The sequence below is a fragment of the Halichoerus grypus genome, chromosome 5, assembly GCF_964656455.1.
Source record: "Halichoerus grypus chromosome 5, mHalGry1.hap1.1, whole genome shotgun sequence".
In the NCBI taxonomy this organism is placed as follows: domain Eukaryota; kingdom Metazoa; phylum Chordata; class Mammalia; order Carnivora; family Phocidae; genus Halichoerus; species Halichoerus grypus.
In genome coordinates this window covers 3,426,143-3,453,079 of record NC_135716.1, presented here as the reverse complement: position 1 = coordinate 3,453,079, position 26,937 = coordinate 3,426,143, and the positions used below count along the sequence as shown (strand labels likewise).

Below are 26,937 nucleotides of genomic sequence, written 5' to 3'. Positions count from 1 at the left end.
TTACCAACAAATGGCAAGTCAGTGTTTGATCTCAGGTAAACTCCAGAAACACGCTGAGCACCTACTCTGCAGTGGGCATCTGCCAGCAGGACACAAGGTCACTCCATCCTCGCCTGCGAGACCCACATCCACATTCTACAGGAGGGGAAGGAGGGACTCGGTGCCCAAGGCCACGAAGCCCCCACTCTCCCTCGCTGAAGCAGGGACCTCGTCCAGGCAAAGCATCACCGCCTAAACCTACGCATCGTCCTCCTCTGTGCGTGGACACCACAGCAGCCACGATACAGGGAGGCAGTGCAGGGGACAGAGAGGGCGAGCACAGAGCACAGGACGGTAACCCTCAGTTCTGGTGCAAAGCGCAGCCGCTGACTTCATCTCGAGAAATGTGAGGCCTGACCTTTCCCTGCTCTATTCGACACCCCCCATAACATAGAGAATATAAACACACTGCCGTGTGCAGAAGGAGCTCTTTGGGAAGTCCATGGTAGCATCGCTGATTCCCTGACGCTCGCCTCGGCTGGCTGTAAGCGAGGACTGGGACGCTGTAGCTACCAGGTGGGAAGAAGGGCCTGACCCGTGCACAGTGCCCAGCCCGGGAGACAGGAGCTCCACCTTGCACTCAGCTCAGCTAGCTCCTAGTTCGGCGCCTCTCCAGGCTCAGCAGCTCATCTATAAATCGAAGGGATGAGACTGAATAGAAGTTTCTTAACTGTGCACCAGGCAGGGCAGCGCTGTCCAACAGGAATAGAATGTGAGCCACGTACACAAAGTTTTCTAGCTGCCACATCTTAAAAAGTAAAAAACAACTGAAACCAATTTTAATATTTTACTTATCCTAATATACGTAAAATATTATCATTTTGACGTGTAAAAAAGATGAACAAGATATTTTCTTTCTTTTCTCATACTAAGTCTCAATACCTGATGTGCATTTTACTTACAGCACATCTCAGCTCAGACAGGCCAGCTCTCTGGTGTGCAAGAGCCGCAGGTGACCACCGTCCTGGACAGCGGCTCGGGGGGTCCCACAAAGAGGGCCAGCTGAAACAGGGGAGTAAGTACACACACTAACGCTAAACGGATTCCCCTTAACCAAAGGCTGTCCCGTTTCTAGAAGTCTGAAAACCATGGACTGCACCTGTCTACCCCTTGCGGCATCAAATTCTACCCCCTGCTTCCCCCTTCGTGATGTCAGGAAGCAAGCCAAGCACAAAGCCTCTGGGCCCCCAGGTAAACTTACCTACTGTCTGTGTCCAGTCCTACAAAGTCCTTCTTCTCAAACGGGACACAGAGAAGGGGGATCTTATCCCCGGACTTGTCAGTGGCCCTGTCCAGACGCTTGGACTCGAGCACAATGAAGAGCGATTCGATGAAGTCCTCGATCCTCTTCTCCACCGTCTGGCAGTCCTCGTAGTTGGGGTAGAAGGCCACATCAGTGCGCGGCTGCTCGGTGGTCTCTCCCTGCAGCCCAAAGACGAAGAGCCGGGAGTCGTAGAGCGTGGAGCCGTAGATCTCCTTCTGCACGTGGAACTTCTCGAAAGTCTGCGGCCAGTCCTTGGCGGAGAAGCAGTCCGTGATGGTGATGAGGCCCACGACTTTGCGGTGGGTCTGGAAGTCGCCCCACTCGTTGTTCTCGGGTGGGTAGTGGTGCCTGTAGCGGATACAGAGCACCCGCTGGGAGTCCCGCACGCTGATCTGGCTCACGGAGGAGATCCTCTTGTAGATCTTGAAGAAGTTCTCTTCGGAGACGATGCCCACAGGCTGCACCACCACGAGGAGAGTCTGGTGGTCCTCAGCACACTGCATGTAGTCAGGGACACTCATCCTGAAGACTCTGTCAAAGAGAACATGGGGACTTTGAGGCGCCCGCGGTTGTGAGGGCTGTTGGCCCGCACTGGGATGCGGTGGTTCCGACGTGAACCACCTGGGAGGCAGGGGGAGCCCCGCGCAGAGCCGTGGGCTACCGTCTGTCCCTGGAGCTCTGCACCTGGCTACCACAGCTCCTCCCCAAACACTGCGGCTCCTGCACGAGGCCCTGCGCCCCTGCAGAAAAGGGGTGTCTCTCGTTTTCTATTTCCAACACCCAGCCGGGTACCGACGGAGAATCGGGGCCCAAAAGCGTTCCCTGATCGATGCACCGCTCCCTCATCCCCTCAGCAGGATATAACAAAAAGAACCACAGTGGAATCAGAAGATCTGGATTTGACCTCCAGTCTACCCGGGACATAAATGGTTTACATGTAGTTATCTCATTTAAACCTTTCTGTGACACCACCTCAACTCTACTGATGAAGAACCTGAGGCAGAGAGAGGTTTATCTCTGGTCAAGATCAGAGAGGCCCGGTCAGAGGAAGTGTTCAAGCTGCACACTCGGGCTCCGAGGGACGATGCCAGCCCGCCCCCACCCCTCCCAGCAGCCATCCTCTGAACAGCCTCCTCCACACCCCCTCAGAAAGAACCAAACCCACATCAATGCTCCACAGAGAGGTAGGGCAGCCCCTGGGAGACTTCTCAAACCCTCAAGAGTTGGGGCTGAAGGCAGAGATTTAAGGTTCTGTGTTTCTCAAAAGAAGGCACAGCTTTTAGCAACTGCAAAACACTTATCTGGTCCAGGCCTTCGCTGCGCAGAGACGGAAAGGGGGGCCCGGTGTGGCTGAGGGAAGGCCTCATGGACAAGGACCGCCTCGCGGCAGCACCAGCAAACCCTGAGCCCTGCTGACGGATGCAGCCTCCACAAGGCCCAGGAGAACACGTGCAGAAAGAAGACAGACGACAAGCAGACAGGCCCTCCCTCCACATACTGTGCAATGAGGTTTCATCAAGGTATTCAGTATGTTTGCACCCAAAATGAAGGGGGGCTATATCAAGGTGCCACAGCTTACAGAAGTTGGGGATTTTGAGTCATAATGGAAATCCTAACCTGTACCGTGGCTTTCCCCATTCAAGCACGTGCTCGGCGGCACACTGGGCCAGGCAGGACACGAGCCACGAGTGCCGCCACACACAGATCCCTGGTAACACGGCACACATCACACCTAGGCCCACCGCAGAACGGCCACCTACAGATAAGACCGAATTAATGAAATTTAAAGCAGCTGAGCCGCCAACGTTATTAGCAAAAAGGATGTTGCTACCTCCTTAGCAACACGTGGCAGAGAACCGACTGCAGCCACCGAGCCCACCGAGCTGCTTCTCTCCCTGGCGGTCATTCTGCACGAGACCGTAAGTGAGTCACAGAGGGTCACCGAGGTTTTCTCTTTTGTGAGGGGCTCTGGTTGGAACGAACAAGGCATCTCATCATTCGCATCCCCAACACTGAGTGAGGACTTCCCACGTGCCAGGCTCTGTATGGACGAAAAGACAGCGTCCCCGGTACATTCATGAGGAGAAAGAGAAGACAGATGTTAATTCTCCCCAGTTTGATATATATGGACTCAATGCTATTCTGATTAGACCTCCTACCAGAATTTTTGTGGAATATAACAAATTAATTTATGGTCCAGAATAGCCAAGAAACTTCCGAAGAACCACCACTGAGGAGGGGCATTTGTGCCCCCCTCCCCGCCCCCCAAGAACAGGACCAGATACACCTGCGAATGCTAACAGGATACAGGGTTTCTTTTGAGGGCGATGAAACGTCCCAAAACTGTGGTGGTGGCTGCAAAGCTCTGTGAATACACTAAAAACCATTAAGTCGTAGATTTAAATGGGTCAACTGTACGGTATATAAATGATATTTCAGTACCTCTGTGTGGGGGGAAAAAGACCAAATAAAAAGCTACGGTCAGCACAGTACTGGCCCAGGGATAAAAAGAAAAATGGAACGTAATCCTGCCCAGAACCAGATCCACACGTACACGGCAATTTGAAATACGGCAAAGGTGCCGCTGTAGGCATGGTAGGAAAGGACAGGCTCTCCAATAAATGACACAAGACAACGGGTAATTCATGTGTAAGAAGACAACATCACCCAATCAGGATATGGGCAAAACGCTCAAAGAGGCGTCTTTGAAGACAAAATTCAAGTAGCCAGGACAGGTACAGAAGGATGCCCCACCTTGATGGCAACCAGGAAAAAGCAAATTAAAGTCACAGTGACAGGCCATTTCACACCCAAAATAAAATGACAAAATAAAAATTGTATTGTGGTAAAATATACACGAGATTTACCATTTTTAAGTGTACAGTTCTAGGGCATTAAGGACATTCCCACTGCTATGCAAATGTCTCCAGGAGCTCTCCATCTCCCCGACCCGACACTCTGTACTCGGTAAACAATGATTCCCCACGCCCGCTCTCCCCAGCCCCCCGCAGCAAACCTTCTGACTTTCTATCTCTATGAATTGAACTGCTCTAGGTCCCTCATCTAAGTCGAATCACACATTCTGTGTCCTTTCGTGACTAGCTTATTTCACTTAGCAGGTCTTCAGGTTCATCCGTGTTATAGTAGTGGATCGGAATTTCCTTCTTTTTCAATGCTTATATCCCACTGTACAGACACACTATTTACTCATTCATTCATCAAAGGTCACTGGGGCTGCTCCCAGCTTTGGGCTACTGTGAATCATGCTACTACACAGACAAAACATTTTGAGTATGAAAAACACCGAATGTTTACAAAGATATAGATCACAGTAACTCTCCTAAGACAGCAGGCATATGGACTGGTATGTCCTGCGCCCAGGAACTGCCCTCCTAGAGCAACTCTGACATGTGGACGGCAGGAGACATCAACAAAGGATCCTAGAAGCCAGAACTAGAGACAACACAAATGTCCACGGTCAGGAGAGTGGACAAATAAACTGTGGCCTTTTAACGCAATGGAATACTACAGAACCCGGAACATGAATGGCCCAGAGCGACCCTGCGGGAACACGGCTGAATCTCAACAGAGTGATGGGCAAATAAAGTAGGTCGTGAATTAGTACAAGCCGTACAATTCCATTCACATAAAGTTCAAAAACAGGAAACACTACACAACGTATTGTTTAGGGATATTTACACACAAAGTAAAGCTATAAAGAAAAATAAATTTGGGTAGTGGTTGCTTGAGAGAGGAGTGCAGTTTGGGAGTGAGACAGCAGGCTTCGGAAGTTAAGCCAAATGGCAGACGTGGAGGCATTTGTTTTGTGATTCTTTAAACTATACATAAACATCACATATACCTTTGCTATAGTCTGCATTTCAAAATTTTTCAAGAGTTACGGATACCTGGGTGGCTCAGCTGGTGAAGCATCTGCCTTTGGCTCAGGTCATGATCCCAGGGTCCTGGGATCGAGCCCCACGTCAGTCTCCCTGCTCAGCGGGGAGCCTGCTTCTCCCTCTCCCTCTGCCTCAGTGCGCTCTCTCAAATAAATAAATAAATAAATAAATAAAATCTTTAAATAAATTTCTTTTCAAGGGTTAAAAAAGGGAGAAGGTCCAACTTCAAGTAGCTCACAGCCTAGTGGTCAGCACGTCAACTAGTTTTCGAGCCCAGACTCTGCCCTGTCCTCAACCCTCAGGCTATGCTGCTGGTCCTGCAAATACCTCCCTCTATGAGCAAGAAAACAGGACGCACAAAGAGGCAAGTGGATTCAGCTGCAGATCCACCCGAAGATAGGGGACAGCGGGTCCTGGGCATGGGTCTCAGGACAGATGCTCAATTTCTCTAGTCTGAAGTAAAATGAGAAAAAGTAGAATACTGTGTGAACTTCTCATAAAACTAAACCTAGGTATATTTGGTAAGTGCTTTATAAATATTAACCAGTATTATAATTTATGTTTAGGTAATGAACTTCCACATTTTTTGACATTAAAACATTCTTGCTTTTATGAAATGTTGGTGAGAGTAGATGGTGGTTATTTTTCCATTGTCCTGTCTGGGCGAAAATTAAAATTGACATCCCTATTATTGACCCTCCAGTTTTCTGGAATTTGCAAATCTATGAAATCCAAATAACTAACTCACCCTGGACTAAATGATCCCTCTGGGTCCCTTCCAGTTCTGACTAGGCACTAAAAAGACACCAGCCATCAAATCCGTGCCACGGGTCAATAAACCTTACAGCCTCAAGCAAGAGTTTTCCCTGAAGCAGCTCAGTATCACAAACTTCTTGTTCACTTTTGCCCCAAATTCAAAATATGCATCTTACATGGGAGCAAATCTGTCTCATATAAGGTAGAAAGAGGACATTCACTGGGCTCTCTATAATGTATCCTATTTAGACTTCCCATCAATCCTAAGAAATGAGATCACTATCTTCAATCGAACAGATGAAATAAGGCTCAGTCATTCTGCTCAAGGTCTCCTCATCAGTAGGTGATGAACTGGAGCCAGGCGCCAGAGTCCATACTTTTCCACTGGTTTCTTCAAGGGAGAAGCTGACAAAATAAGACCTGGCATTGAGCCAGTTCTAGTTTCTGAGACTAATCTAATACAAACATTGAAACATCAAAAATAGGGGCACCTGGGTGGCTCAGTTGATTAAGGGTCTGCCTTCGGCTCAGGTCATGGGCCAGGGTCCTGGGATCGAGTCCCACGTCGGGCTCTCTGTTCAGTGGGAAGCCTGCTTCTCCCTCTCCCTCTGCCCCTCCCCCCATGCTCTCTAGCTCTCTCTGTCTCTCTCTCTCCTCTCAAATAAATAAAATCATTTAAAAAAACCATCAAAGTGCTCGCTTCAGCAGCACATATACTAAAAAAACCATCAAAAACATATTTCTTCAACATGGTAGCTCCCCCCAAAAGTTAAACACAGAGCTACCATATAAATAGCAATTCTACTCCTAGGTACATACCAAAGAGATTTGAAAACACATGTCCACACAAAAACTTGTCCACAAAGGTTCATAGCAGCATTATTCTTAATAGTCAAAGAGTGGAAACAACACCACTGTCCATCAACTAATGAACGGATAAACAAAATGTGGTCTGTCCAATGAGAGAACATTGCTCAGCCATAAAAGGGAACAAAGTACTGATACTGCTACAACAGGGATGAACCTTGCAAACATGATGCTCAGTGAAAGAAGGGAGTAACAAAAGGCCGCACAGTGTATGATTCCGTTTATATGAAATGCCCACTGCACGCAAATCCTGGAGACAGAAAGTAAATTAGTGGCTGCCGGGGGCTGCAGGACAGAGTAAGAAGTGACTGCCAATGAGTATGGAGTTTCTTCTTGAAGTGGTAAGAAACGTTCTGGTGCAGTGATGCCCGCACGACTGTGAATACGCTAACTCCAGGGCACTGTACGTTCTAAATGGGCAGATTCTGCGGTATGTGAACGATATCTCAATAAAGCAGTTATTTTTAAAAATATTTCTTGACAACCGTTTGTCCCTCTATACTACTAGTCTGCCACACAATTCAAGAAAAACAAACGTAACCTTGCTGGATCTTTAGTATGGCAATATTCCTGGGTCTCCAACATCATGCCTGGAGTCCTGTCCTTTCACGTCAACAAATACTAGCTGGGCTGGACGAGGAAGTGACTGTAACTATTTCTCAAAAACGGACAGTCTAGTTTAAACTCGGGGGAGGGGGGTTGATGGATGGAGGACGTCACAGCCCCCTGCCTTCAGCTCATTTTGAACTAAAGCGAGCCCTGCTTTCAACATTTTAACCCCTCTCTCTATAAAACACGTGAATTCAACAAGCATCCTATCTGAACACCAGAAAAGTGTGGGTTAGAAGGCGTTTGCGGTGGCAAGGTGCAGCGGGGGCGGGTCGCGAGAGGCAGGTGGCCACAGGCAAGCACAGCGCTGCACGCTTCCTTCCCCACGACCCCCGCGGGGTCAGCTGGAGTTGACCACAGAGGCTCTCATCTCAGGACCCGGCGCCTGGGACCGCTGAGCTGGGTCTCAGGCACTCTCAACCCGGAGGACAGGGACAGGAGGGAGACCAGCGTCTCCTGCAGGGAGACCAGCGTGCGCCGGGGGTCCCCCGACCCCACGCGGCCCGGGGGCCAGGACGCGGCAGGCGGAATAGGGGAGGGGGCCGCCGCCGCGCGCCGCAGGGAGCAAGGGCCGAGGCCCCAGGGCGGCAGGTGCGGGCACGGCCCCGGGCAGGTGTGCGGCGGGCGCCGGGCAGGCTGGGGCAGGCGCGAAGTGGACCCCGGCCCGGGCAGGTGCGGGCTGACTCGCGCCCTCGCTTGCCGCCACACACAGGCAGCCCTCCCGCAGCCGGCCGACCCCCGGCCCGGAGCCCCCCACCTCGCACTTACACAGCCGGCGGCCCGGGCCCGGAGCGGGAGCCAACGGCCTGGCGGGCGGCGGGGCCGAGCAGCCTCTGCGACCGCTCCCCCTACTCAGAGCTGGCGCTTCCGACCGGCGGCCGCGCCGGCACCCTCCTGCGCATGCTCGGAGCCGCTCCGGGCCCGAGCTCCGCTCCGGGTTTTGGGAGGAACGCAGGGGAAGCCGGGTGGGGGACGAGAGGGGAGGGGAGGAGGAGCAGAAAAGCTTCGGCTCCTGCGGCGGTGCACGCCGAGGGCGGGGCCTGCCCTGTCTCCGCGCCACTTTCTAACCACTCAAGGCGCGCAGGTCAAATTTCGGCACCCCGGAGGAGTGGGGGGGAGGGGGGAGCCTGCAAGACCCCTGCGGAGTCGCCGCCCCCGCGCCCAGCAGGCTCCCTGCCGCCCCGGAGACCAAGCGCCCACAGGCGTGCCACCGCTAATGTTCAGAGCTACCGGTGGGCTGAATAACAGCCCCTTCTGCAGGGTAGGCGTGCCTCCGGGGCGCGCTTTATCCGCGCAGCCGTGGGGGCTGGGCGGGGGCGCGCGCCGGAGGGTCAGAGCCCGATGGGGACCAGAGCCTGAGCCCCATCTCTCGTGGGTGGAGCCACTCCCGGCCTGGAGGGCCCCAGCCGTCCACCCAGAGGGAAGGTGGGGAACAGCTGTTCCCGAGGACAGAAACCACTTTAGGATTTAAATTTCTCTGTGTTGAACCGGAATTTACATACATACCTTAGAGCGTCCATAGCACATTTGGAAAGATGCACAAGACATTGTTAACAGTGTCATCTCCAGAAAGGGCTGAGAGAACAGGATGGCGGAGGAAGACGCTGTTTCCCTTGTGTATCTTTGTGTTCTGTTTACATGTATTTCTTTTTCAAATAAAAAGTGTTTTTAGGGGCGCCTGAGTGGCTCAGTCCTTAAGCGACTGCCTTCGGCTCGGGTCGTGATCCCAGAGTCCTGGGATCGAGCCCCGCATCGGGCTCCCTGCTCAGTGGGAAGCCTGCTTCTCCCTCTCCCGCTCCCCCTGCTTGTGTTCCCTCTCTCGCTGTGTCTCTCTCAAATTAATAAAATCTTAAAAAAAAAAAAAAAAAGTGTTTTTAGAGGCGCCTGACTGGCTTAGTCGGTAGAGCATACAACTCTTGATCTCAGGGTCCTGAGTTCAAGGCCCACCGACGATCATGGACCCTACTTTAAAAACAAACAAAAAAAAATCAATGTAACGCAAGACAAGAATCGTCCCCTCAGCAAATACAGCAGACAGGAAAAAACTGAGCCATCACGTTTGCTTTAAGCCAGCAAGCATTTATTGACTCTTTGCTATGTGTGCAGTGCTGTTTTAGGACTTATTTTATTATTCATATTTTTTATAAAATAATAATATGCTATCCCTCCTCCCTGCCCAGGGTCAGTGGAAAACCAATTTTTTATTGAATTGTTTTTCAAAGAGTAGGAATGAGTTATAAGCCCAACACATCTTCAGGGCAAAGCAGGTGAAGCAGATTTTCAGCATGCCAGAGAGCCAGGAAGTGTTTTCAAGAGAGTCGTCCAGAGTGCTCGCTTCGGCAGCACATATACTAAAAAAGAGAGTCGCCCAGACACGGAGAGTGCCTCCAACACTCCACAAACGGATGCCCACAGGGGCTGCTCCATGGCATTAAGAATTCAGGTTGACAGTTATAGAAAACAGACATTACGGGAGGCCACCCTTGATGGAGGTCTGTGTGCCAGAAACAGAGCTCCACCACTTAGCTCACACTATCTTCCTAAGATCCATGCAAGGTAGCTATTCTTAGTGCTGAGGCCCAGAAAGGACACACCACTTGGCTGGGGTTGCACAAGTGGCTGCTGTTATTTAAGGATTCAGATCCAGGGCTGTCTGACTCCACGGCTTGTGCTCTTTCCATAGTCCTTCTTTGTTCCTATTCTCTTTATAAATGGATAAGGCAAGCAATTTAGAAATCAATATTGAAAGCTGGCAAAAGGAAACATTGCTATTTTAGTACAGTGTTTCTGTTTACAATGTACTCACTTACAGTAATTTATTTTATTGTTCCAGCAAATCTGTGAGAGAGAAGAGACTATCCTGCATTTTTACCAATGAGAAGACTGAGGCTCAGAGAAGGTAGGGGCTTGCATTAAACTGATCCATGGGGGTATCCAGGGCTGTCTTACTCCTGGAGTTATTCACCTTTCATAGCTTTAACATTTCCTGTGCGTCTCATCTTAATGTTCAGAATTCAACGAATATAGCAAAACCTGCCCTCAAGGAGTTTGTAGACACTTCAAGTTGGATTGGAAGGAGCCTCTAAAATAATCAGGTCCAACCTCACACCCAGACAAGATCCCTCTACAAAAGTCCTAATGGGGTGGAAAGTTCGATGATACAGAGCTCTAATAGAAAGTTCTCCAGTTGGGGTGCCTGGCTGCCCCAGTCAGTGGAGCATGTGACTCTTGATCTTGGGGTCGTGAGTTCTAGCCCCACACTGGGTGTAGAGATTACATAAAAATAAAACCTGAAAAAAGAAATTTCTCCAGTAAAATGAGGCAGAATCTGAGGCTTCCTTGAAAAATCAAATCATGGAGTCCCAAAGATGAGAACCAATGCCCAGGAGACTTTGTGGAGTTGAGAATTGTCACTGAAACATGAGTCAAAAGTACAAAGCACCTACCCCATCACTCACCTACATAACCTCAACATCTTCATCCATAAAATGAGGGTAAGCACTTCATGAGGCTGTCACCAGGATTAAATAAAATCATGTATGAGAAAACATTTGGAGACACAGTGGGACTGACTGAAGTTCCATTTTAATAATGTCACATGCTAATTGTATAGCTTTGGGATAGGGTGACCATGTATCTTGATTTGCCTGAAACAATCCCAATTTATGCCTGGTGTCCTGACTAAAAGTGTTCTGGTTGGGTGACATTTGGGGAACTTTGGGCAAAGTCCATCATCCCTCAGGATTTCTGAACCCCCAACAGTATTATGTAGGGTTTCTGACTCCTTTCCATGTCATAGGGCTCTCTTCTACCCTGCAGTCTACACAAATACTTTGCCATGTCTCACTTGGGCTTTCTAGTGCCCAAGCTAAACGGGAAGGGATTCATTTACTTAACTACATATATTTAATACTGCTAAACACCAACCAGTTGAGTGGGTCTTTCACATCTATTCCCTCAAAATAATACAATCATGGTAGCTACTATTTACCTGGCAGGTAATGTGCAATGTGTTGTCAGAAATTTCTCATTTAATCCTCACAAGGACCTTATAAGGTAGGTTGTTCTAATTTAAGGGGACTAAGCAGTAACATTCCTTTTTTCCCCTTCCTGAGTGTGGAACAACGCAGAGAATCAGACAATGGGTATTTACAAATCAGTTTTATCACCAGTATGTTGGTTGAACAGGGTGCTTTGGATCTGGAGCCAAAATTTTGGTTTGGGTTTACGAAATCCTTCCCCTTAGATTTATTCAGCCTCGATTCAGCTAAGAATTATCTTAGCCAGCGCTGGACACCAGAGGTCTCCCTGAAGGGCCCAAAGTCGCACGAGCTAACGAGGGGAAAGCCGGGGTTTCACACCAAGATAAGCACCAAAGCTCATTTAAACCCTTTTAAAAGCTCATCACAACCCCTCCGCAAAGACCTGTGAACGTCAAGTGATTGAAGTGGCTCAGTCATTGCGCACTTGGCCGGGATCCCAGCTCAGGCCTTTCCGTGGGCAACTGCTGCTTTCGGGGGAAGGAGCTCTCAGATAAGGTCCCTGCAGGAGGATGGGGTGGCTGTCACCTGCCTTTGCACGAGTGCAGAAGGGATGCGGTGAGGTTGCACAGGAAGGAGGGAAACAGCGCGGAGTGCCAGCCAGATCCTGGACTTGCGTCTGAATCCCCAGCGCCCAGCACCAGCTCTGACACAACGTACTCTCAGGGAAAGCTGAGTGAATCAATCCATTCTGTGAATGAACGAATGAATGAAACTGCAGAGCCCGCCAGAGGTCGACAGCGGCTCCCCCAGCGGGGCTTCTAACGGACCAATCAACGCCTTCGTCCGCGCGCCACGCCCCCCCAGCCACGCCCTCAACCCGCCCCTCCGCTATCCCACCGGCTGCGCGGAAATCCCGGAGCAGTGGATTCCCCGAGCCTGCGTCGGTGGGAGTGCGCATGCTCTAGATCTGCCAGCGGCTAGGCGTCCTTTAACCGGGGCACCCAGGGGGCAGATTTGAAAGCGACTGGTCGGGGGACGGAAGCCATCCACCTGCGTCCCCAACAACTCCTCCCGCAGAATCAGAGTCCTGTTGGCTACTCCCAGCCCCACTGCGACAGCCCAGCTACCCAAGGAGAGACGCTCCCAATCGGAACCTCCCCACAGGCGGGAGGGCCAGAGGCGAGCAGCCGGAAGTGACGCACGGGCCCGAGCGCGAGGACCGCGCTTCCGCGCTCGTCGCCCTGGAAACCGAGCCCCTCGCCTGCGTCCCGAGTGCGTCAGCGGCTCGGAGGTCCCCGCGCGGGGCCGGCGAGCTGCGGGTGGGAAGGGCCCCGAGGCCTTCCCTGTGTGCACGCGGTTATTCCGCTCGGGAGTACGCGTGGGACGCCGGCTGAGTCCCCCATGGAGACTCCGATGCCGGGGAGCGCTGGCACCTGCGCCGGTCCGCCTTGCAGCCCGGGCGACCCTCCGAAAGCCTGCCCCCACCACCCGGCTGCTGGGTGCTGGAGCCCCAGCTCCCTCCTCGGAGCAGAGCCGCGGCTCTGCCCTCGTTGGCCCCTAAGCCGAGCCCTTCCGCGCTTGCTGGAGCTCTCCGTGCGCTTCCCTGCGCGCAGGGGCCCCCAGCCCGCGCAGCCCTGCTCCTGACCCTCGGCTCACGCGCCCCTTCCCAGGCCGCGCTGGGCGGGGGGCCGATCGGGGTTTCTCCTCTGGCCGCCGCGCTACGCTCCCGCACTCTTCCTTTTAAAAGTTTGCACACAGTGACTTCATTTTCAAGGGACCAGTTCTTCGTCCTCAAAGAGCTTGTCTGGGGGAACACTTGTCTGGGTTAACTTTCTTATGTGTTCAAAGTCACGGAAAACTGGCACGAAATGTAAAAATAACTCCCGTAGTATTCACCAACGATTTACGCTTTTGCCAAATTTGTTTTATCATTCTCTAGATGGATAGATAGAGGTCTATAAGTACATCCCAGTTGTGTGCTTTGTAGCTATTTTCCCCTGTCCAGGACCACACGTGGCAATCACTTGTTCTTTTTTTAGTATTCTTTTATCTGGAACGGTTTCTCAGCCTTTCTTTCATGACTCTAATATGTTGGAAGAATACAAGCCAGCTATTTTCTAGAATGTTCCTCAATTTGAGATCCTCTAATGCTTTCTCATGATTAAATTCAGGTTATGTATTTTTTGCAGAATGCCATAGAAATGATGTAAGCTAAGCCCTCTGCGTGTGTTATGTCAGTGGGCACATACTGTTGGTTTGTCCCATTGGGATAATTTTGATCACTTGGCTAAGGTGGAGTCTGCTGTCTCTCCACTGTAAATCGATGACTTCTCCTGTTGTGATTAGTAAGTAATTGGTGAAAAGATACTTTGAAATTACATAATGATCCTTTTTCCACCAAACTTTCGCCGATGAATTTAACACCCACAGGAATCTCAAGAATGATTATCACACAGCTTGGTAATGACTGCAATTTACTACATTTCAAACAATGCAAATGCGCTGTGACATTTTCTCAAATGACGGATTCATCTAGCAGATAATAGGTGATCAGTATTATTTACTCTGTTAGGCTTCTTTCTTTTACAGATTAATAAAGAGATTTTCTGTTTCATGGAGTATAGTTAGAAACACTGTTAATTTGACATTGAGATTATTCATCTTTGTGCTAGCATCTACATCAGTGGCTGTCATATATTAGCAATAAGTTTTGGAGTTAACAAAGAAAAACATCTCCAAACACGCGCACACACACCCCCCCCCACACACAGAAACTACATACATGTAAGACTGAAAAGTTATAAATGTGAGCAGCTAATACTTATTGTTCTCACCAACGCATGGTTGTCACTTGTAAGACCAGAGAGATTTAAAGATCAGTTATAATATATCCAACTTAAGAAAATCAGATTTTACATTTTTAAAAACATTTTTTAAACTGCGCCCCCAGGACCCAGCTGAGGACCCTCAATGGCTGCCCCGCCCCTCTCAGATTTTACATTTCAAAATAAAGTTTAAGGAAAAAAAATTTTTATGATATTTTCTTTTTTTTTAAAGACTTTATTTATTTATTTGACGGAGAGAGACAGCGAGAGCTGAACACAAGCAGGGGGAGTGGGAGAGGGAGAAGCAGGCTTCCCGCTGAGCAGGGAACTCCATGTGGGGCTGGATCCCAGGACCCTGGGACCATGACCTGAGCCTAAGGCAGACGCTTAACGACTGAGCCACCCAGGCGCCCCAAGAAAAAGAATTTTTTTAAGATTTATTTATTTGAGAGAGAGAGAGAGAGAGAGGGCGCGCACCCGTAAATGAGGGGAGGGACAAGAGGGAGAGGAGGAGAAAGAATCCCAAGCGGACTCCACCACTGAGCTCAGAGTCCAATGCGGGGCTTGATCCCACAACTCCGAGATCACCACCAGAAGCAAAACCAAGAGTCCCATGCCCAACCAACTGAGCCGCCCAGGTGCCCCAAGGGAAAAAAAATTTTTTAAAGAAAAATCCTAGAAGGGGGAACATGAGTAGCTGAAATTCCATGTATGACCACCAGATGGCGGAACAAGCTAAGTAGCTCCTTAAAAAAACACAAAACCAAAACCAAACATCCTTGTCTGGCCTGAGTTAGAATCTAATTGCCTTAAATTGCCTCCAAAACCTTGGATTTTGTCAGTTTGTCAGAGGAGCCTAGGTCAGTCAGTTCTGGGCAAATTCAAAATAGACTGAAGCTAGGGAAGAATTCATGAGAGATTTAGCTGAATTGGCATTGGCTTAATTCTTAAACTAGATGGTTTGAGAATTCATATTATATTACATTACATTACATATTTTGTATTTTTTGTGTTACATATAAAATAAAATATAATAATCTACTTGGAAATATATGTTGTGTATTACATATCAAGTTATTATAATTCAAGATATAGTATTCTTTATGCCTTAAATATTACAGCATTAAGGCTAATTTTTTTTTAAAGATTTTTATTTATTTATTTGACAGAGAGAGACACAGCAAGAGAGGGAACACAAGCAGGGGGAGTGGGAGAGGGAGAAGCAGGCTTCCCGAGGAGCAGGGAGCCCGATGCGGGGCTCGATCCCAGGACCCTGGGATCATGACCTGAGCCGAAGGCAGACGCTTAACGACTGAGCCACCCAGGCGCCCCTAAAGATTTATTTGAGAGAGAGAGAGAGCAGGGAGCGGGGAGGGGCAGAGGGAGAGGGAGAGAGAGAATCCCAAGCAGACTCCCCACTGAGCATGGAGCCCAAGGTGGGCTTTATCCCACGACCCTGAGATCACGACCCTGAGCCGAAATCAAGAGTCGGACACCAACCGACTGCGCCACCCGGGTGCCCCAAGCATGAAGGCTAATTTTTAAAAGAAAGACTGAGGCTATGTCTCTGCTCTCTGACAACTTGATACAGGATTTTTCTGAATTACTCAAATAACATCGATCGAATTATTCAAAACACACTGATCAAGTGGAAAGGTAATTTTTAACCTCAATTATCCATACCTTTGCCATTTCTTTACTTCTTTCTCTGAAGCAGAGAAAGAGGATTCAGATCACTTGCAGAAACAGTAGAATGGTGGTTACCAGGGGCTTGGGGTTGGTGAAATTGCAGAGATGTTGGTCAAAGGGTACAAACATACAATTAGAAGATGAATAAGTTGATTATAGTCAATAATACTGTATTATATACTTCAAAGTTGCTGAGAAACTAGATCATAAATGTTCCCACCAAAGAAAAAAGAAATGATAATTATGGGATGGGATATGTTAGCAATCCTATTGCAATATGTAGGTTTATCAGTTAACAAGTTGTACACCTTAAACTTATGTGCAATGTTATATGTCAATTATATCTCAATTTAAAAAAAAAAGAGGAGGGGCACCTGGCTGGCTCAGTCAGTAGAGCATGTGACTCTTTTTTTTTTTTAATTTTTTTATTGTTATGTTAATCCCCATACATTACATCATTAGTTTTATTTTTTTTATTTTTTTTTTTAAGATTTTATTTATTTATTTGACAGAGAGAGACACAGTGAGAGAGGGAACACAAGCAGGGGGAATGGGAGAGGGAGAAGCAGGCTTCCCGCCGAGCAGGGAGCCCGATGCGGGGCTCGAACCCAGGACCCTGGGATCATGACCTGAGCTGAAGGCAGACGCTTAACGACTGAGCCACCCAGGCGCCCCTACATCATTAGTTTTAGATATAGTGTTCCATGATTCATTGTTTGTGCATAACACCCAGTGCTCCATGCAGAACGTGCCCTCCTCAATACCCATCACCAGGCTAACCCATCCTCCCAACCCCCTCCCCTCTAGAAACCTCAGTTTGTTTTTCAGAGTCCATCGTCTCTCATGGTTCTTCTCCCCCTCCGATTTCCCCCCCTTCATTCTTCCCCTCCTGCTACATTCTTCTTCTTCTTTTTTTCTTTCTTAACATCTATTGCATTATTTGTTTCAGAGGTACAGATCTGAGATTCAACAGTCTTGCACAATTCACAGCGTTTACCAGAACACATACCCTCCCCAGTGTCCATCACCCAGTCACCCCATCCCTCCCACCCCACCCCCCACTCCAGCAACCCTCAGTTTGTTTCCTGAGATAAAGAATTCCTCATATCAGTGAGGTCATATGATACATGTCTTTCTCTGTTTGACTTATTTCGCTCAGCATAATACCCTCCAGTTCCATCCACGTCGTAGAGCATGTGACTCTTGATCTCAGGGCCCTGAGTTTGAGCCCCACGTTGGGAAGGGGGTTACTTTAAAAAAATTTAAAAGAGGATTCGGATCAAACTGAATCAAGGCTAATGGGACAAATCTAAATCATGCACCACCTGACGGAATGCAGTGAAGAGAACACAGCATCACTTCTGTGATATCCCTGCCAAAGATGCGTGACCTGGATTTAATCATGAAGAAACAACAGATAAGCCAAAATTAGGGACATTCCACAAAATAGCTGGCCTGTGATCTTCGAAAGCAAGTGTCAGGGTCTTGCAAGTCAAGGACAGACTGAGGAACCATTCCAGATTAGAGAAGAATGGACAGGACAAATAAAGTCACACATGATCCTGGACTAGATCATTTTGCTTAAAAAAAAAAAAAAAAAGAAAGAAACAAAAAAACAGAAAAGAACAAGAAAAGGAACAGGTAGTGACTTGCCTGGAGTCAGTCTGAGGATCAGATACTAACATTATCAGTGCTAATGTCCCGATGTAGATGGTTGAGTTGTGGTCAAGCAGGAGAACGTCCTGGTTTGTAGAAAACACACACTAACCTCTTTAGGGGTATCGGGACAACAGGTCAGCCACTTACATGAAAATGGTTCAGGAGTAAGTTATCTGTACTGTACTTGAGACTTAAGTTTGAAGTCATTGAAAAATCATTAAAAAGAGAATTCCAAAGAAAGTCCAAGCACTTAAAAATACACCAGTGATTTCCTGGCCTGACTCAGAGTTGAGAGAACGGCAGAGGTGTGGCCTTAAAATGCGTATTTTTAAAAGCATAGTCAGGTTTGGAGAGCAGCTAGTTCCATGGCCTGAGAGAGGGAAGAACGTGCAGACCAATTTCCTTCCATCATCTTTTCATCAAGATCATCGCTGGGGCAGCTTAAGAAATCTGTTCGGTACAAGTTGCCTGGTTCAGTTAAGCCTCCTGAGGCTCCCAGAGGGGAGGACTTCCGGGAGCCCAGCCTCGTCCAGGGCCACGCTCTCGGTGTCCCCTTTTCTTTGACCATCAAGACACAGCCTCAGGTTATAGAAGCTGCGGCTTGTGGTGGGGGGCCTGGGGGGGTCTCCTTCCCTCCTTTACAATCCCCGGGGAACACTGCTGGAGCTCTACTTTGCTCAGCACAAGGATTGCTGCTGCCCCTTTTCTTTTCTGCCCGGACCCAAATGCTGTCCCAGCTTCTCCTAGTGAGTCCTTATGTACCCATACAACCCCTAAAAGTCACTTCAGGGAGCCCCAGGAGCGCCACCTTCAAGAGGACCTTACAAGGGCTTCAAAAATGGCTCCCCATGGTTGCGTGCAACTCTGAACATACTAAAAACCAACGAACGGTACTCTTCAGATGGGTGCATTGGGTGCCTTGACTTAGATCTCAATAAAGTTGTTTTAAGAAAATTTCTCCCTGTCTGTAACAGTCAAGCCTCACCCCATGGTTCAGTTTTCTGGATGTCATTCTTCCCACACTCCTGACTCCCTAAGCAAAGGAAGTGACTCTGTCCTCAGGGTTCCCTCCACCCTGCTGTGTCTCTCTGCTGTAAGACTCCCCACCCACCCCCACCCTGTGCCGTGACTGACAAGTCTCTGACCCATGCGTGGGTCTACGAGCTTCGTCTCTAGCACAGGGACCAGGACCGGTAAGAGCTTCGGTGGAAGGTTGTTACACAAGTAAAACACAATGATGTTGGAATATGGGCCGTAGCCCAGGGAGAGCAGGCTTGAATCAGAAACCCTGGGCCAGCAAGGATAACATAGAGACCCCCAGAGGCCTCATGCGATAAAGTAGCATGCTACGGAGAAGGCAGTCATTCACATAAAGCTCACCCACCTTATCATGTGGAACTAATAATAGCTACCACTTACGGAGTACTTAAAACATGACAGACACTGTACTTAGAACTCTATGCATTGTCTTGTTGTTTTAAGGGCCTCCATTTCCCCATTGAAAATCCCAATGTCCGCATGCACGCTTTCATTAAATTGATTTCCCTGAGACTACCTCTGTGGTGGGAGAACAGAATCTCACCCTCACCCGAGGGAGAGTCTGCAAGAGCCGAGAGAGAAACTGTAGATAATGCCAAAAGTGGGGACGACCCTGATTCACGGCAAAGCCCCAGGCCTTACCTCCCCGTCTATCTAACAATTATGCAAAAGTGTAATTTTCAAAAAGTGAAAAGCAAATATAGGGAGCATAACGGCATTCAGATGGACCTTCCCACTGTCCGCAACTAGAAAACTGGGAGGAAAAAAGAACCTGCGTTCAGACATCGGGCCACAGGCAGTGCGGGCCGAAGCGGAAGGAGGCGCTCTGCGGGATCACCCACCTCCTGCCTGGAGTGCCCAGAGGGGGTCACCCAAAGACTGCAGCTTCACTACCGTTGAGGAGACAGAGACTGGAAAGGTGAGAGCTGGGGAGAGCTACCCCCAAGTTGCCTGTGAGTTCCCGGGCCCAGCCCCCGCGTGCCTATGTCAGGGAAGAACGCAAACCCCTTCTCTCCCCTTACCAGGTCCTGGCCGGGGGTGCTGTACATCAGACCGGCAAAAGATTAACCAGAGAAACGTTTTGAAGATTCTTTTTTTTTTTTTTTTATCAGAGAGATATCGTACACAAGCAGGGGGAGCGGCAGACAGAGGGAGAAGCAGACTCCCTGCTGAGCAAGGAGCCCAACACGGGACTCGATCCCAGGACCCTGGGCAGACGCTTCACTGGCTGAGCCACCCAGACGCCCCAACAAGAGAAATGTTTTGAGCAGGAATATAACGTGGTACCAAGGCTCCGGTGTAAGATTTGGCAATTTCCATGCCACACACATGCATTTGCTGTACGATCCAGTCATTCCCCTCTTAGGAAGAAGGGCGAAGACTTCTGTCTGTGAAGGTGACAGCGGCTTCATTCCTAATTGTCACAAACGGGAAATAACAGGAAAATGGGACACGACAAAGTGCTAGGAAGGGACAAACCACTGATCTGTGCTGCAGTGTTGGGGACCCTCCTCGGGGTGCCGGCGAGAGCAAGTCTGACATAGAAGAGTAGATGACTTCATGCATATGAGACTCCGGAAAAGACAAATCTCATCTACCGTGACGGAAGGATCATGTGTTGCCTGGGGCCCAGATTGGAGTTGGCGGGAAAGGGGCCCAGGGACGTGCTGGGTTGATGGAAACGTCTGTCCTTTGATTGTGCTGGTGGCTACGCTGGTGTGTACATTCAGTTCACCTCTCCTTGAATTCTACCCTTAAAATGGGTACATTTTGTTACATGTAATAAGGGATTCAATAAAGTTGGTATTCAATAAAATATACAAAATGAAGCTGTATCAAACTTAGCTGCTAGGTGAAGGAAACAGCAGGCTAATAAAGCTGTTTCAAAAAAAGGATATGAGAAGGAGAAGCAAATATATGCCCCCTGGAAGAATTAATACAGAAACAAGACTGCAAAATGAATACGAAACAAAGTTGTAAGGTTTGGATTGTAATCTTCCTACTTGCATCTCTAGGAGACAATGTTCGTTTGCCAAGAATCCTGCATCTCAGATTTCTAGAATTGAACACCTGCCCTTAGAACTTGATTAAAGCCCCAAATTCCACCACGTGACTAACCCTACTCATGCTCAGCAGGTCTCTGAACAAGCAAATGGTAAACTCTCTGCCTCATTTCTAAATGTTGGGTAATTCTTCCTTACAATTAGAACTTTGGAGATGTGTAAAACGCATGCTGGGGAGAAACAATTTTCTACAAAGCCTTTCATTTGTTTTTACTGTTCTCAGCAGGGAGAAAGGGTTTGAGTTATTTTTACTCTCTCCCCCTCCCCACCAGCTCAGACTGTAACTCATTTGCATATTTTGCATGATTTCAACAAAGAAGAGGTCAAGTTTCTTTTTGCAAAAAAAGTTTCACTTTGCTTCTGATAGCTCAGTGTTACATGTAGACATAGGTTACTTTATAAAAATTTTCATAGCCATTCTTAGGACTCAGTAGACAATTATTTTCATGAACATTTCCAAAAAATATTATTAGACACAATAAATTAATATTAATTGTTTTTACTTGGCAAAGATGAGCTGGAACTAACAGTATTTCAATTTTCCCAGCTTCTTCTGAGTATGCTGGGTTAAATGGGATGCCTCTTAGTCAAAGAGTAACAAGTATATTTAAGAGTCACATGCTAATTCTTGGTAGTACTACCCTGAAATTTTGAACTCTTGGTGTTCTGCCCAGAAATTAAGTGCATGAATGATTTTGATGACCGGGTAACAAATCATTTTGCAAACTGATTACTTTAAGTTATTTTCTTTCAATGAAACTGAAGGAAGTCCTGCTGAGTTGTTAGTTGATAAATCGCTACAAATGATTTTTTACATCACCATTTGATTTTTGTTTTAAGTGTCCAGAGAATTGAGAGGCACTGACCATCTATTACTGTTTCTCAACATTTACACGCAAAAACTGAAACAAAGGATAGGACTGGTGCTCAATCTCTCTCATTTAAGCAAAAAATATATGGGGCACCTGGCTGGCTCAGTCAGTGGAGCATGCGACTCTTGATCTTGGGGTTGTGAGTTCAAGTCCCATGTTGGGCGTAGAGCTTACTTTAAGAAAAGTATTTACAGATTCATAAAATAACTAACACATTTATTTTATTATGAGATTTATTTCCAAAAAATTTTTTATGTCAATTTAATGTTTCTCAAAATTTATAGTATATTTGTGATGTTTTGGTCAATTATGTGCCAATAATAACTTTAATGATAAATCAACAGAGAAGAAAAACATTCTAATTCTAAGAATTTATGGGCTTCAGAAGTTTCTTTTTTTTTTAATTTCAATTTGTGTAGATATTTTAATCAAAAGGAAATATGTCAGATGATCAGTAAAAAAATAAAATAAAATCTGGTGCAGGAAGTGGAACGGGAATATGACCTTTTTTTTTTTAGATTTATGTATTTATTTTACAGAGAGAGAGCACAAGCAGGAGGGACAGAGGGAGAGGGAGAGAGAATCTGAAGCAGACTCCACACTGCATGGAGATCCCGACGCAAGGCTCAATCTCATGACCTTGAGATCATGACCTGAGCCAAAACCAAGAGTCAGATGCTTAACCAGCTGCACCCCCCCAGGTGCCTTGGGGAATATGACTTTAAGGTTCAAGGAAAGTTTGTACATGTATGTTTCTAATGGGTTATGGTAGCATGGTATTTACATTCCCCCTTGGATACAGTTTAAAAGTAACACTTTTACATTAAAATTGCAGTATTTATAAATGCTAGGATTTACATCTTTTGCAACTACTTAAGTTGAAAATATTTAGCTATCTATATAAAGCCCACTAAGGAATACATGCCATTTTTGAGAATTCTTCAAAAAGTCTTCAGGTCATTGGTGACATATAGACAACTTCTCGGGAAATGGAATTCCAGTCAGGACGGGGGTAAATTCAAGCTTTGACATGTCCCTTCTGTTCCAAATCAGAACAATGGTGGAGAAAACATAAAAGAAAGAAACTAAAAATATATATAATAATATGCAAAAAATAAGATAAATGATCCCCTTGACTGGAAACAGAAGACACAGAACTGAAGCTGGAAGGAGAGTGAGGTCCTGAACTTGGCAGAGGAGGATGGGGGTCAAATCCAGGCAGGAACGGGCCCTGGAGATGCACCATGTTAGGCATGAAAAGACACGCAACCAGGGGATAGGGTCCAGACTCACATTGTGTCCCCCACTTGCAAACAGGGGCCAGGAAAAGGTGTCCTAACAAACTCATAGACCGTGTGTAGCGCAAAACCTCCCAACAACCTTCCAAATAGGCATGATCACCCCTGTGGGAGGCAACACGATGCCCCCACAGACGTCAACATGCTGACCCCGGAACCTGGGCAGATGTGACCTTGCCTGGCAAAAGGGGTCTGCAGGTGTGATTGAATTAAGGGTCTGGTGAGGAGACACTACCCTGGATGATCCAGGTGGGCCCAGTGTGGTCTCAAAGGTCCTCCTGAAAGGAGTCAGGAGCGTTGCAGTCAGAGATGTGGCATCAAAAGCTGATGGCCCAGAAGGAGATTTGGGGGGGCTCTACCACCAGCTGTGAGGATGAGGAGGGGGCCGCAAGCCAAGGAAAGCAGGCATCCTTAGAAGCTGGAAAAAGCAGAGAATGGATTTTCCTTTAGACCCTCCAGAAGGAACATAGCCCCATGGACGCTTTGATTTCAGGACTGCTGTCTTCCAGAACTTTAAGAGAATACATTTGCATTGTTTAAGCAATTGAGGTTGGGGTGATTTGTTACTGCAGCAACAGGAAAAGAATACAGCTCCCATTTGACAGATGGGATAACCGAGGCTCGCCAGAGGTCTCCCAGTTAGTGAGAGGAGAGCCGGCACCTATGCGCTCGCTGGCTGGGTTCAAAGTCCACGCGCTCTCCCCGACTGGGCCTGGCACGTGCCTATATCTCAGGGCTAGCGGGGCCTCCGACAGGGGATCGGCAGGGCCACCCTGGGCCAAGCCCAGCCCTGCTCAGAGACAGGTGTCCCTCTGAAGGCACAGCCCTCCAGAGGAGACATTCTGCCCTTGAGCAGCCGTGATCACCGCCAGAAGCCTGTGCTGCGGCGTTACGGCCCGCCAGCCGGGCCGCAGTGCCTGGGACCAGACGCCGTGCAACAATTCTCCCGGCTGGAGAGTCTAACTCATGCCTAGCTCCCAGCCCCTCCACTGCCAGGCTGATGCAGTTTAAAAAAAATGCCAGCTTTTTGCAGAACTTCTGTTCAATTATCGGATGCTGGGGGCCAGCCCCTGAGAGCTCTTCTAAGTACTTCTCCTTCCAATTGAGGTGGGTGATGTCAGCTCTGGGAACAGCGTGTGCTGGAAATAAATTTCCTTTTAGAGGGACATGTCTGAGCCAGAGCAGTCAGGAAAAAGTGGGTCAGCGCTTGGCTTTTTTTTTTTTTTTTTTTTTAAAGCAAGTACACTCATAACCAGAGCTTTATTTGGGCACAAAGCCAAATACACTTGGCCTTTTCAAGTCTCCACCGTCCTACCCATGTTCCGGCCAGAGACGGTGGAAAATGGTCTTAGGCTGATTCAGGAGAGCAGGGCGGGCGGTCTGGCCCCCCTGCAGCGGCTCAAGGTGGAGACGGGCACCGAGCCCTCACTCCCCAGGCGTGTGTTCATTCTCTATCACTGCTGTAATGAACTGCCATGAAGTTGGAGGCGTAAAGCCCCACGAACTTATCATCATACAGTTGTGTAAGGCGGAAGTCCAGTAGGTGGGGGGAGCATGGTCCACAGAATTCAGTTCCCGGCAGCGAGACCCTGTTTCCCTGCTGGCAGCTCGCTGGGGCACAGGTCCACTCCAGAGGCTCCTGCCCCAACCCCAAAGCCAGAAATCCGCGTGCAGGCCCTCCCACAGCACCAGTCTCTCCTGCCATCCCTGCTGTCGAACCTCTCCCACTCTTGCCTGCCTCTTCCTCTGTAAGGGCTCCTGTGCCTACTCTGGGCCCACCTGGATAATCGGGATAACCTCCCCAACTCAAGGTGGGAGCTTTAGCACTCGGCAAACTCCCCTTTGCCCTGCGAGGAGCATATCCACAGCTGCTGGGATGGGGGCCCTGAGATCTTGGGGAGCACTGTCCAGCCCACCACGGGCAGGAAGCACGCCAACTCCAGCCCCCAGGAGGAGAACAGGCTCAGTGACAGGACAGAGCTGGCATTCAGGGAATGCCTGATGGGCTGTACGTATTTCCTCCTGATCCTCACACCGGCCTGTGCGGACAGGTCATCCTCCACTTAGTGCTCCGGGAGACTGTAGCTCAGAGGACAGGAGCGATGTGTCCACTGACAAAGTCCTAGTAAGAGGCGGAACCCAGGTCTGTCAGATTTCAAAGACCAGAGAGGCCAGTGCGAGCCTACAGTTAGTAAACGGTGTTGTTGGGACAGTGCACACTCACCCCAGAGCCTGCGATGGGGCTGGTGCGGACGGTTAGCATCTCCTCACCACTGTCGGAGGGCCACTTCCACCCTCCATTCCGTCCCTTTGTTCTGGAACACTCCCTCCCCCTGGCCTGAGCACTGCTCTCATGGGACCCGGCTCACTTGCCCAGTGCACCTGTCATGGTGGGTGCAGCCCCGCCTCCTCCACCAGCCTGGGAGCGCCCCCCCAACCCGCTCTGTAACCCCAGCACAGGCCTGAAATGTGAGAGGCTCTGAGGCGAAAACCACGTTAGCAACTGACCTTATCCTCCGCCCCACGTCCTGCTCACACACACCTGGCCTTGCTGCTGTGGGCGGCGGGGGCGGGGGGCGCAGTGTCTTGAGCTAGAGCCGGGGGGCAGGGCCTGCAGTGGCCGCCAGCTTCCCACACTGGGGCTTCCCGCACGGGCCGCCACCACTCAGCTGTGGGACGTTGTCCCTCTTTGGCTCCCAGTTTCCTGGTCTACACAAGGGGGCTAACACAGCACCTTGTAGATCCGTCAGTAGGGTTGTTGGCGCTCAGTGGTGCCCACGTAAAGGTTAGCTGTTGCCATAGTATTAGGATTCTTTTAAACATTTTTCTAAAGATTTACTTATTTATTTAGGAGAGAGAGAGAGACAGCGTGAGTGGGGAGGAGGGGCAGAGGGAGAGAGAGAATCTCAAGCAGAATCCCCACTGAGCCCGGACCCCGATGCAGGGCTCGATCCCACGACCCTGAGATCATGACCTGAGCCAAAATTGAGAGTCAGCCGCTTAACTGACTGCGCCACCCAGGTGCCCCAGTGCTAGTATTCTTTTTAAAGAGTTCAGAGTTAGCGAGAAGTGTGTCTGAATCCCACTTGTCTACTTGGCGGCTGTGTGACCTTGGGCACGAGCCTCCAGCTTCATCTGTAAAATGCAGACCTGGTGCTTCCTTCAGGGCAGCTGTGGAGGCGAAAGGCCTCAGAGCCTGCAGAGAGCCCAACAGAGGTTGCACATAGTAGGTATGCTCACTACTACTGCTGCCCGAATCCCCCACACACCGACAGAGGCAGAATCTACTTCATCACGTGCACTCTGACAAAGCCACCCTCACCTCCTTCATCCACTCAGTAAGCATCTCCTAGGGACTTGCCACATGCCAGGGCCCACGTGGGGTCTGCAGTCAGGCCCAGGGCTTACCCCCAGAAAGTGGGTAGAGGCACTTGGTCAACTGTGTCCAGTGCCCCTCATGACTCCAAGATGGTTGCAGCAGCTCCAGGCATCACACCATCATCTATCAAACCAAGAAAAAGGGGTTGTTTAGTCTCACACTTCTTTTTTTTAATTAAGGTATAATTCACATAATAAAATGTACCATTTTAAAGAATACAATTGAGGGGTGCCTGGGCTCAGTCGTTAAGCGTCTGCCTTCGGTTCAGGTCATGATCCCAGGGTCCTGGGATCGATCCCTGTGTCAGGCTCCCTGCTCGGCGGGAAGCCTGCTTCTCCCTCTCCCACTCCCCCTGCTTGTGTTCCCTCTCTTGCTGTGTCTCTCTCTGTCAAATAAATAAATAAAATCTTTAAAAAAAAAAAGAATACAATTGAGTACTGTTTGGTATATAACCATTTCTAAGTGTACAGCTCAGTGGTATTAAGCACATTCACATTGCTGGGCCACTGTCACCACCATCCATCCCCAGAACTCTCTTCATCTCGCAAACTGAAACTCTGTACTCATGAAACACTAACTCCCCAAAACCTCCTTCCCCTTAGTCCCTGGCAAACACCATTCTACTTTCTGTCTTTATGATTTTGATGACTCTGAGTCCCACTTGCACTTTTAAAGCCCCTGGTGATGACACTAGGCA

The 26,937-nt window shown here is 48.8% G+C and overlaps 1 protein-coding gene across 10 annotated transcripts in view; it reads right to left on the bottom strand.

Annotated features, from left to right (window-relative positions):
• Positions 1-26,937, bottom strand: part of TRAPPC9 (trafficking protein particle complex subunit 9) — a 582,880-nt gene that overhangs the window by 539,231 nt on the left and 16,712 nt on the right. For 8 of the 10 annotated variants that reach the window (XM_078071953.1, XM_078071956.1, XM_078071961.1 and 5 more), the window contains exons 1-2: positions 8,203-8,335; positions 1,241-1,834 (exon numbers count right to left, since the gene is read on the bottom strand). In XM_078071953.1, coding sequence (XP_077928079.1) covers positions 1,241-1,824 — 584 coding nt within the window. In that variant the 5' untranslated portion in view covers positions 1,825-1,834; positions 8,203-8,335. Of the gene's footprint in view, positions 1-1,240; positions 1,835-3,134; positions 3,345-8,202; positions 8,336-26,937 lie in introns of those variants that run through there. The other 2 variants (XM_078071954.1, XM_078071955.1) reach the window with 2 other exon arrangements.